Raw genomic sequence first — 12,265 nt, 5'->3', positions numbered from 1 at the left:
GTCCAGAAACTGTGAATAAGAAACAAATTGAGAGAGAGCAGCTCAGAGGCGGGTTGTGTTTCCGCTCCTCGGGTGACGCTGACGCGCAGCATTGGCAGCGATAATGTAATAAGTAGCCGAAATTAAACAGTTTACCTTAAATGTCAGTCAAGCGGGTCACCCTCCTCTAATGGCCACTACCCGGGGCACCGATGATGAATTTAACACGGGTGTTGAGTGCGTTGTCGCCCCTGAGCCCTCTTGTCACTGTCAATTTTCGGCGATATCTCTATTTTAGAGAAGAGAAATAAAAAAATGAAGTTACTGTCACTGAACGCGCTGGCCCGGCTCGGCTCGGCTCGGGAACCGGACACATCTTTATATACGTTTTATAATTTCAAGACAAATGTAAAGCAGTATTACGTTTTTGTAAGGCAAAATAAATAAACAGAATTAAAGTTTTTGGCTGTATTTAGAGTCATACCTGTAATTTATTGAATAATAATGACACAGTTCAGATGACTGATCTGGGATCTGTGGTTGATCTTCACGTCACAGCTCCGGCGTGTGTTTGTGTTTGTGTTTGTGTGCGCTCTGCTCGCACATGTCACAGTTGTGTGATGATGTCCCTTTTGGGTGAGTGTGTGTGACGCCTCATGCCTCTCTTCCTCTTCTCTCCCTATGTGTGTGTGTGTGTGTGTGAAGGTACACGAGCTGTGTGATAATTTCTGTCACCGGTACATCAGCTGCTTGAAAGGCAAGATGCCCATCGACTTGGTCATAGACGACAGAGAGGGCGGGTCCAAATCAGACAGCGAGGAAATCACAAGATCATCGGTGGCCCTTGATCAGGTACATCTCTCTCTCTCTCTTTCTCTCTCTCTGCCTCAGTGTGTGTGTGTGTGTGTGTGTGTGTGTGTGTGTGTGTGTGTGTTCTCCCTGCTGGCTATTCAGCTATTCTGGGTCACTACTCCGCTGCGCTGTTATTTGCATATGATTAAAGGCCGTTTTACATTCCATCCATCGGAATGAAAAATTTTCTGAATAATGTTGCTATTATTGGCCCATTAAGACCTGAACCCGGAACCGACCTGGGGAGATTAGCTCGAAAAAGCATCGCCATAAACTTGACCTGTTTCATGTCGATTTTAATTTAGTGCCTCTCTCCATTTTCTCCTCTCTCCTCCTCTCCTCCTCTCGCGTTATCAGCCCCGTCCTGTGCGCGTCGTGCTGCCCAGGAGAGCAGCAGCAGTTCGGGGCTGCACAACTGTGGTTTAGGTGCCTTGGTTTTTTTTTTTTTTTTTTTTTTTTTCTCCTCCACTGTGGAGAGTTCACGGTTCATTACGCGTCTTGTCAGTATTTTTCCTTAGACATGAGTGCACATTGCTTATCGGGACCCCTCCTCTCCTCCCCGCCTTTATTTTCGCTCAGAGCGCACAGATTCAGCGCCAATAAGAGGAGGTCTATATTTGAGGCGCTATAGAAGAAGCAGCGGGTATTAAAGGTAGATTAGGGAGTGTTTCCTTTTGTGCCGATATCAGAGATAACCACAGCCTTCATTATGTGCTCCACTGACTGTTGGCACTCCGGGGACATTGTAGTGTGCGCACAGGCATGACCCTAATGGTCCATACACTGCCGTTAAATAATGATAACAGCAAACCGATGATTAGAATTATGCAAATCTGGATTTTTCGGCCATTAATAGCTGGAGTCATTTGAGCAGGGTTGCGGGCTATGAGACCCAATAAGTCAAACTATCCTCAGAGTTTTTTTTTTTTTCTTTTTAAGCAGAGGAGCGGCTATAACCTACGGATGCCGACGAGGGAAAAAGAAATCAAGTGTCCAAATTAAAGGGATTAGTTGGATAGTCCGACATAAAAAGTAATGAAGCGATTAGGCTAAATAATTTAAATCCGCGGACCTCCATATGGTTGAGTGGCTGGTCTGAGTGCGCAGAGAAGCAGCCACCGGCTTTTATGTCCTGTGCTGAATGGCCGGGCTGGGAGCGGGACTGGGGGGCCCGACTGGGAAAGACCCCCACACACTCCTCTCCAGCCCCGGCCCTTATGGCTGATTATGGAAATGAGAAAAGATCACCCGGAAGATAATACTTCATTTAATCCAGAAACAGAATTAAATAACACAGACGCCACTTGTGCATTTAAGTGTCTCTTTGAAGGGGTTGTGTTGTATTCTCTGGGGATTCAGTTGTCAAAGTTTTTTTTTTTTTTTTAAATAGATAGGTCAGGAGATGCAATGAAGCTTCATGGTATATAGAAGGAGTCTGTTAAAACCCCTGGGTTTCTAGGTATATGAAGGAAATGATGTTGTGCTTGAGGCACTGATGCGTATCTTTAATTGACTGTAAGATGAAGACGTGGCCTATTTTAATATAATGATGGTCTCCTGCATGAAGCCAATCCAGGGCTGAAACCACATTAAAGCGCATGTTTACTGTGATGTGACAGAGGAATATAAATGACCTACAGGGAGAGTTTGCATCAAAACACGGGGAAAACTTTGTGACAGATGTGTGATGGTGAGGGGCCGGGCTGATGTTCCAGGAGGGGAACATGGAGAGCGTCCACAGCAGCAGCAGCAGCAGCAGCAGCAGCAGCAGGCTGTGTGTAAATGGGCATATCCAAACAGGCAGAGGGTGCATGCCTCTCACTGCTGAATACTCACATTGTCAATCTTAATGGCGGTGCACTTCATAACTTACTCGGGGCTGAATATATATTTTTTTGAGTTTTTGTGGGCTATTTTGTGTGACATCTTATCTGCAGTTGTTAGGCGGTGACATCCCTAACGAATTTTGCGTTTGTGTGTGCATTATCTCTTTCCATATGTATTTTTAATATATGCCCTCGGGCATAAAGTTGAAGTGGACTGGAAAAAAATGCTGAGAATTTGCACAAAAGAACAATGTTAACAAGACGGAGAAAGCAGGCTCATTTATTCATAAACCAATTTATTCCAGTGAGGCGACTGTAGCAGAGGAGGAAAAAAAAAAATGTCAGAGGAGGGGGAAAAAAAAAATACTTTGAATTTATTAAACTCAACAATCCAAAGACGCCGACTTTTCTTGCTGCATTATGCACCCTTGCGTCATAACAGTAATTTTGTGAACCTTCTCTACGTGTCTTTACGTTGTTTTGTTAGTCTGCATATGGAGGCGAGTGTGCAGGGACGCCGAGCGAGCGAGGGAGCGAGTGAGCGAGAGCCCCTTTTAAAAGAAAGCAGAGCGTAGCTGAGAGGTGAAAAAGTCAGAGAGGCTCTGCACCGGCTTGTGAATGCAGCCCAGCCAGTTTGGGCTCACCCTCCTGTGTTTGTGTGTGTCTTTGTGCGTGGGTGTGTGTGTGTGTGTGTGTGTGTGTGCAAGCTAATGTGCATGAGCAGTACGCACACATATGTCCATAAGTGTATGCATATATGTGTGCGTGTTTGTGTGTGTGTGTGTGTGTGTTCAGACTGGCCTGATAAATGCAGCACCCCCCTCAGGTGCTATGTGAGTGGAGTGACTGGTTAGCACCAGTTGGACTTTCTTAACCCTTTCCCTGCCGCTCCCTGGAGGATTTCCCACCATGTTTGCCTAATTTCTCCACAGCTCCAGTTGCCCTGTTAGACACACACACATCCTGCTTTGAGCTCAGCTGTACACAAACACAAGAGACACAATTCGAATCTATTATTCCGGGTGAATTTGTGGAGTTCTTTAATGTAGAAACCCTCGTGTCCAAACTGTCTCGGTCTTCTTGTTGTTGTTGCGGAAATGTGGCAGCAGTCGCTCCGCTGATTGCATCCTTATTTGCCCGGCGCACATGTTCGCCTCCGTCTCCAGAAAAAGCGGGGAGGTATTTCCACGCCGCGGTACGTCATTTGCACAGTTGCCTTTAATTGCGCAGAGAGCACGGGGAGGGGCGCAGCAATTTGCTAATGAACTCCGAGGGCCCGGGCTCTCCGCTGTAGAGCAGAACACTACTAATAGTGCTGAGGACTCTCTCCAAGTCTCAAGAGCTCCTCTACTTGATTGAGCCATGCAGGCTGAAGTGGGGCTGGAAATAATTGAAATCTCCCTTAAAAATATTCTCTCCGCCTGCCTTTTAGTGGGAGAGTCCTCAGTGGTCGTGAATGCTCAGGGGTTGATTTGTTGACTTAATTCGGCGGGGAGGTGTTTCTACATTTTCACAGTGTGATTTAGCGATTTTTGCTGCTGGGATCATGGACGAAGAATGCGAAATAGCCGTCGATCTGAAACGCCATCTCCGCATTCGCTGTTTTCCTTACGTCCCGCGCAATCTCCCCTAAACAAACCCGGCCTGTGTGAGCTTAGTGTTGTGGTCACCATGTAAGAATTTACTCTCGATAGCGGCTATCGTGGTATCTTTTCCCAACAATTGGCGCTGTTATGCCATACAAGTGCCGGTTTCCAGGTCAGTGAGACCCAGCAGTGTTGGTTTAGGTAACTCCGGCGGTCAGAGAGTGACCCCTGCACCCCCCTCCTCCCCAACTCAATGGAAACCCTGACCGCCGGGGTCAGCCACTATTTTCCTAATCAGTACACCGCTATCGCTAATCTATCCGCTTCTCGTTGAAGTATGGATCGAGTTACACCCGACTTAACAGCCGCGCACACACACACACACACACACACACACACACACACACACACACTCTGTCTCTCTCCCTTTTTCCCCCCCTCTCCCTCTCCCTCTCCCTCTCTCTCCTACAGTGGCACGCTGCTGATCTTAATACAAACTTCTGAATCATCGCGGTGATTGTTGGTAATAGCAGCTTTTGTAGTTGAATAGAGGAGAGGTTTGACCCCCACTCGCCCCCTCCCTCCTCTACACCCCCTTCACCCTCCCCTCCCCTGAACTCCCCCCCCGCCTTTTTTTTTTTCTTTTTTTTTTCCTTCCATCGGGGAGTGAATGCGGGGCGGCTGTTCAGGATTCAACAAGTGATACAAAGAGGCGACCACGTGACTTGTGTGTTTCTTAGCCTCTTCATTATTGTGGTGGAATAGCAAGTAGGGGTGATTCTGGTTAAGCAAATCAAGGCCAGTGCGACTTCAAAGCACGGGGACGCACGGATCTTCTTAAATATTTTCCTATAGTTTCAGACGTCCTCTGTTCTCTCAGTTTTTTTTTGTTTTTTTTTTCCCCGGTTGATTTATCAGTTGTTTCTAAATCATTCTTGTACCGATGGAAAACTTAGCGCTCAGTGGAACAGATACTCTGTTGTGATAGCCACAAAATCCTGACTGCAAATAAAGTTCTTGGCTTGTGTCTCGTGTTACTCATGATGGGCGGCCATGTCTGTCCCCGAGGCCTGCTGTGGTTTCTTTGGCTAAGTAAACAATAACCTGGCTTAACACATGTGTACTTAGCTAATGGAAAGTTCCTCTCCCCCTTAACCCCCCGCGAGCTTCTGACAATGGCCACCGTCACAAACAGCCCCGTCTCCAAGGGATCCGCTGAGAACATCCCCTCAGCGCGCCGGCTGTGCGACTCGGGCTAGGCTAGGCTAACGAAGAAAAAACCGCAGCAAAACATGTCATTAAGAAATTACGGCTGCCTTTTCATTCACAGCTGAACAACAAGGAAATATGCTTTGTTTGGGGTTAGATAGCGCGGAGGGGTGGGGGTGGTGGTGGTGCTGGGGGGCACTCGAGTTAATGTTTTTGTTTGGATTTGAGCTCACAGAGAGTAAACACGGAGCCTGAAGTGGAAGAGGCCACAAAGAAAGAAAATCAGTTTGTCAGTTTCCGCGAGTGTCGTCTAAATGGACTTTGAAAGCTCTGGTAATTATCTCAAACATGTAATTATCTTTGCTTGTCTCGATGAGGTTAACCCGCCGCTTTTTTCAAAAAAAGCCGATTGAAGAGTACCTGACGGCGATACGATGTAGCATACTTTACTTACTCAAGAGACCAAATCCAGTTTTCTCCCTCACCCCCTTCAGCAATTATAAGGTTATTTCTTCTTTCTTTTGTCTATTGTGAAGAGTTAGGGAAGAAGGGGGAGTGCAGAACAGAAGGGGAGGGAGGGAGGGAGGGGGTGTCTTTTGCTCTCTCACTCTCTTTCTCTCTTTTTTTTTTTTTTTTTTTTTGCACCACGCATACCATTATCAGCCCCTCTTTTCATTTTGGAGGCACTAATATTGCAGCGAGGGGAGGAGAGGGGTGGAGAGGGGTGGAGAGAGCAGAGAAAGCGGAGGTAGTTGGGCGAGCACTTGCCTGGCCGGTTATCAGAGAGGCAGATCCTGCTTTATCTAGTCACAGTGGAAAGCAAAGTAAACAAGAGTTTACAATAGCCGGCCTTTCAGCCCCCTTTCACTAACAACTTCCCCACCAGCGTTCAGCCGAGTGGGAGAATGTGTCCGCGGTTATTGCAGGCCACCTCGCCGCTGCAACACATGGCATTCTCGCGGATCCCGACTCGAGGAAGCAGCGCCGTTTGCAAAAGGTCAAAAATGGTGTTAAAGAAAACAACCGCGGAGAACAGATGCACCAAAGCATTCTGGGGGATGGAGTAGTCCAACTGTCATCTTTGATTCAGATGTACCACCTCTGAGGAGTGTATATGTGGGGGGTTATTTGGATATTTATGTCTGTGGCGTTAAGTATGCACATACGATTATTCCCGCACGCTCGCTGGCACGGAGTGAAAAGTAAATATCCATATCATCACAAAAGATATTTCAGAGTGAGGAAAGAGAGGAGGGTGTGTGTGTGTGGGGGGGGGGCAAAGCACAACAACCTTAACCATTTTCTTTATTATTGCAAATGAATTGGCAAGGCAACATTTCTTGCATGAGCGCTTGTATGATATGGGCCCTGGCACAGCGAGGAAGGGGAAGCCCCCCTCGCATCTTAGACGCTTCACAATGAGAATGCATCGGATTGGAATGCCTCACCGATCATAGCGGAATCAGAATTTCCAGCAAGGAAAATCTTTTCATGGCGAATTAGGGTGGTGGAGGGAAGAAAAATGGTAATGAAAAAAAAAAAAAAAAAAGAAAAAAGGGGGAAGAAAGAGAAAAAAAAAGGTATGCACGGCTCACAAACAGGGTTCCCTCGGCTCGGCGCGGCAGATTTAAGAACTTTAGCTAAAGCTAGGCAGAATAGAATGTGGAAAATTGAATTTACTAAACAATTAAGCATTGAATTAATCTACATCCTGCACAGGGGAGAGCGGGCAAGAGAGGGAAAGAGTTAAAGGGAGGGAGGGAGGGAGGGAGGGAGGGAGAGAAAGAGAGGGCGAGAGACCATGGTGGCTCATTAAGGGGACAGAATAAATCAAGTGTGTAGCTATGTGTGCAGAGGGACAGCTCGCTCCTGCTCTCTGTTTCCTCCAGCTCTCTGTTTATGCATCTATTCATCTGGTGAATTTACATATTGAGAAGGTGGACCTCTGCATTGTTGGCTCAGGGTCTGTGTTTGTGTTCTTCTGACGCCGTGTGTCCCGTGGCCGAGGTGTGTGTGCTTTTGTGCGGCGGTTCTGTGATGTGTTCACAAAAAAAAAAAAAAAAAAAGTAGAGATAGTAGAAAGTATAAATGTGTGTGCTTTTATTTGTGTGCACACACGCTGTGTGACCTGTGTGCGCTGGTATGTCTGTGTGTGTGCGGGTTGTGTGATCTCAGCCGTGTGTGTATTAATTGCGTGTTAGATCAGTGCCGAGCCTGTTCCGTCCAAGGGCGGCCTGTGATTATAAATAAACTCCCCGTCCCCGCGGAGATGCCACCAGGTCCTGTCTCAGCCCCGCCCCCTTTCCCATGGGGCCTCAGCGGCCAGCTCCCAGCAGGCAAAGCACTCTTTTGTTCAATTACAGCTAATGCAGTAGTTTGCCATTTCCCCCTGCACTTTCTAATTATATTTTCAAGTGGAATTTGTTACAGAATTAAAACAAAAAGAAGAAAAAAAAACACATCCTTTCTGCGAGTCGAGGCTCTTGGGTTTTTAATACTTGCCGCTCGACATCCCCGGGGTGCTGCACTTTTCTTTTTCACAGCGCTCTGAATAAACAAGTTCTGCTCATTTTTAAAAGCTGCACTGTTGGAGGAGCTGGCAGAAGCCAGTGTTAACCGTTAGCGTGCCGAGCATGTGGTCTGGATTACCTCACTTCTGATGTTCTCTGGAGGTACTCGGTCATGCACGGCTGTTTCATTTTTCGGCGTTCTACAGTCAGCAAAAAGAGGATTTGTAAGAGGTGAAAAAAAAAGAGAGATCCTCTTGTTATCTTATCCCCGTTAAAATCAACGTTTATCTACCCAATCACCGTCTTAGTCATGCCTTTCCGCAGCGACTTTCCTCTTTATTGCAAAGACTCAAAGCCTAATTTAGAAAACAACGATTTTATCGTCCATGTAAGCACTGTATTATAATTTCATAGCCCAGGAACATCAAACGGGCTCTAATAGACCCCAAATGTGTTGAATTTGCTGACTTGTATTTTCTCTTCTGTTATTTTATTCCATTTACATTTTGTTAAAACAAACCCTGTGTCATGAATTAATGTCTCCTCTTTTTTCATCATTCTAAACTAAGCTCCAAATCCTCCTCGCAGAGGCAGCGCTGCCTGTCGTATCCCAATTGAAACCAGTTGTTCCCCCGTGTGTCTCTCCCCTCCTCTCCCTCCTCTCCCCCCTCTCCCCTGCCTCCGTGCGGGTTTCTATCACTCATTTCGTCACGTAGCCCTAAAAGCGTGATGCAGACACCACATTGCCCCCCTTGATATCTGCTTCATTTGATTTGACAGAGCAGAGATAGGCTCACGTGGGCGCAGAGTAGGCTCGAGTAAGTGAGTGTGTGTGTTTGGTTTGCCGCGTGTTTGTTTGTGATAGCTGGTTGTGTGTGTGTGTGTGTGGCGAGGCATTAGATTCTATTTCCTTCTATTTTGAAGTCTCTTTTCTCTCCTGTCCTCAGTGCTAATGTTACTGTTCAGAGGCGCGGGGAGATAAGAGGTTACATCTGGTTCAGTGTCAATAATGTGCAGCAGCTTCGGATGTGGCAGGATGTGATGTGTGTGTGTGTGTGTGTGTGTGTGTACGCGCCGAATCTGGAGTTGTGAATGTATGTGAGTCCCTTAAGATGTCTGTGTGTGTGTGTGTGTTTATTTGCATATGTGTGTGTGTCTGATCAGTATTTGTTGTGTGTGTGTGTGTGTGTGTCTTTATCCTCCTGTCTGGACCATGTGCTTCTCACTGTGTCCGGTGTGCAGCTGACAGTCATCTGGCCCAAGATTGTCCTTTACACACACACACACACACACACACACACGCACACACACACGTAGCGTACTATATATAAACGCAGGTCTCCCGCTCGACTCTTTTCTAGTCTGCCGCGTGTGTTCTTGTGTTATTTTTCCTTGAAGACGTAGAGGACAGGAATGGACCTCCACTCCGCGGTAAAAACCTCAACTTTATTCATTTGTCTATATAGAGTTTAAAGTCCGTTTCATGCAGCGTTTTTTTGTTTCAGTTTGTGTTTGAGAACAGGCTGTGGGAAAACTTCAGCTTATTTGGTTATGTCTCTGCTCCGGCTCCGCTTCCCAGAATGAAATTTAAATCTGCATTAGCGGGATTGGTCATCCATTTTTTTGTGTGTGTTTCATTTTTTGGACAAAGCGCAGTATTTATACTTGTGTAGCAATACTTTTGAGTTATTTACCTCTCTCTGCCTTTCTCTCCGGTCTGCTCTGCTCGGATGACATCACTCCCTGGCGCTGGCTGCGGCCTATCTTAAGTTGTAGCTGTTTTGTATTTTCATCTGCTAGTGGTTTGAGCCAAATGGAGGCAGCCGTGGATTGCATGCCTCAGAAAGCTGGGAACTAATACAACATGTTCGCTCGCTATATTCGTCTGGGCCTTTCTCTTCATCGAGCCCCAATAATCCTCATTCCATAAAATTGTTGAAGGGGCTCACACACACATAGACCGCGTGACTGTGCCGAGAGTTGGCAAATGATGAGTTTTGTGTGGAGTGTGATATGTCTGCGTACGTACTCCAGCCGACCGATACTGGATTTTTGGGGCTGGTGCTGATAATAGGAAGCAAAGATCCTGATATTGATTTATTGGCTGATATACACACATTTTTACACACAAATGAATCAAACTCTTGCCATAAAATATCTAACGGCGGAAGGATATTTTACACTTTACTGTCTGAAATGACGCCACATACAATCAACACAACTAATGACGGAAGAAACAACATGAGAAAGTTGACATTGGATTAACGGATTTATCTCTCTTTGTTTACCACAGACGTCCTGGAACAGAGATCACGATGACACGGCGTCCACGCGCTCCGGAGGGACGCCGGGGCCGTCCAGCGGCGGGCACACATCGCACAGCGGCGACAACAGCAGCGAACAGGGTAAGAGACTCATGTGACGCTCGCATGATTAGAAAACTTTGTGACGTGCGCCCAGAGGAGGTTTGACAGGCTCGTCCAGTTTTTGAAACGGCTCACAGAGAGGTCAAAGGTCTTGGCTAGCTGTGTAAGAGCGCTTCTCAGCCTTGTAGGCATCCGCTGTCTTGCTCAGGGGCACTTTGGCAGACATGGTGCGGTAGATGGCTCAAAGCAGAGAGCAGTTTTCTGGTGCCACCCTGGCTGCGGTTTGTCTCATGCTTTAATCACATCTGAGCATATTTGGTTGTGTTCATGTGCCTCTGCTTTTTTAGTATTATATCTCAGACTACACAGTTTATATTGTATGTGCTGTTTAGGGTTAGAACTCCCTGCTCCGTCTTTCTGCCCTCTTTCTCATCTTTTATATATTCGGTTGTCATATGAACACCTTGTCATAACCTGCTGATGCGGATTTTCACGTTTTACTATTGTTTGAAGGAGTGCACGAACCTGTTTGAAGGAATTCAGGCCCATAAAAATATTACAGATTCCTCTGTGGATATGATTAAATACACACCCAAAAACAAAGGGTGTTTTTTGCCGAATAGCAACGGCTTTGAAGCTCGCAGCCATTACTGCAAGTCAGAGTCGACGCACGTGAACCTGACTCAAGTGCTCTGGGTCGGAATCGTTAACGAACGTATGAAAAATGTAAAATGTGCTCCGAATTGAATTCATTTGAAGGGTCTAACACGTTAGTCTTCACTTCCTCTTTGGACCAGACAACTCTGCTGGGTGTGTGCGCGCTTTCTAAGAATATGTGTGTGTTTGTGTGTGAGGAAGAGAGAGAGAGAAAAAGAGGCAGCAGTGGGAGAATGGGTCGGTGGTGCTGGTGGTGGAGGTGGTGGTGGGGCGGCGTTGCAAACAAACTGTAGGCAAAAAAGCAACTTCATATATTATTGAAGGCGATGTCAAGGCGAGCAGTTTGCAGGGTTGCCAGTGCCAGGAGGCAGAGCCTGGGTGGGAGCAGAGAGCGCCGCCATGCCTTCCACTCCAATGAGCAGCCATTTATATAGTCAACACACACACACACACACACACACACACACACACACACACACACACTCTCTGTCTCTCTTTGTCTCTCTGTCTGTCTCACACTCGGTCTCATCCTCTCTCTTCCTGTGTCTTTCACACACATTCTCTCTCTCTCTCTCTCTCTCTCTCTTCCAACATGTTTGTCTTGCTCTCTCGCCCGTCATTAGAGGCTCTGAGGGACCGAGAGGTGAGACACGAGCGCAGATAAAAATAAAAGATAGATGGATGATGCAGAAGAAGGAGAACAGACTCATTTTTAAAGAAAGTGAAATTAGAGTGAAACAGCAAGACAAAGCAATGTTGTGTGTGCGTGCGTGTACGTGCACGCCCCTACCTCTGATGACTAATGGTCTTGGGCAGCCAGGAAAGATTTGATTGGTCGCTCTAATGAGCGTGCTCTGTGTCGAGTTTGGGCTCCTGCTTCTGTGACCTTTGCCCTTTATTGACCAAACTGACACTTCATTTTTCACATCTTTCCAATTATACGCCCGCTCCTTACGTCGTCCCGCCTCCTCTCGTCCTTCTGTCCCTCGCTCTCATCATCTCCCTCTCTCTCATCGTATCTCCTCCCCCCCTCCACTCTCAGCGGCTATTGTAGGTTTTTTTTTTCTGTTTGTTGTTGAAGTTCATTAGAGGGTAAAATATGGGGTAGTGTGTGTGTGTGTACATGTGCATCTTGTGTATCAGCTCAATGAATGAGGTGCTTTGAAGTGAAGTGCAGGAGAGTTGGGAGCTAAACATGATGCATGTATGAATGTATGTGTGTGTGTATGTATGTATGTGTGTAGGTATGTATGTATGTAGGTATCAGGGTGCCTGCAGGT

At 46.6% G+C, this 12,265-nt stretch overlaps 1 protein-coding gene across 6 annotated transcripts in view; it reads left to right on the top strand.

The window, feature by feature from the left end:
- Positions 1-12,265, top strand: part of meis1b (Meis homeobox 1 b) — a 138,164-nt gene that overhangs the window by 59,754 nt on the left and 66,145 nt on the right. For all 6 annotated transcript variants that reach the window (XM_030442437.1, XM_030442436.1, XM_030442438.1 and 3 more), the window contains 2 exons: positions 685-831; positions 10,256-10,367. In XM_030442437.1, coding sequence (XP_030298297.1) covers positions 685-831; positions 10,256-10,367 — 259 coding nt within the window. The remainder of the gene's footprint in view (positions 1-684; positions 832-10,255; positions 10,368-12,265) is intronic.

This window comes from Sparus aurata, chromosome 15 (genome assembly GCF_900880675.1).
Source record: "Sparus aurata chromosome 15, fSpaAur1.1, whole genome shotgun sequence".
Lineage (NCBI taxonomy): Eukaryota > Metazoa > Chordata > Actinopteri > Spariformes > Sparidae > Sparus > Sparus aurata.
The sequence above is the reverse complement of the archived record's forward strand: the minus strand, read 5'-3'. Positions and strand labels throughout refer to the sequence as shown.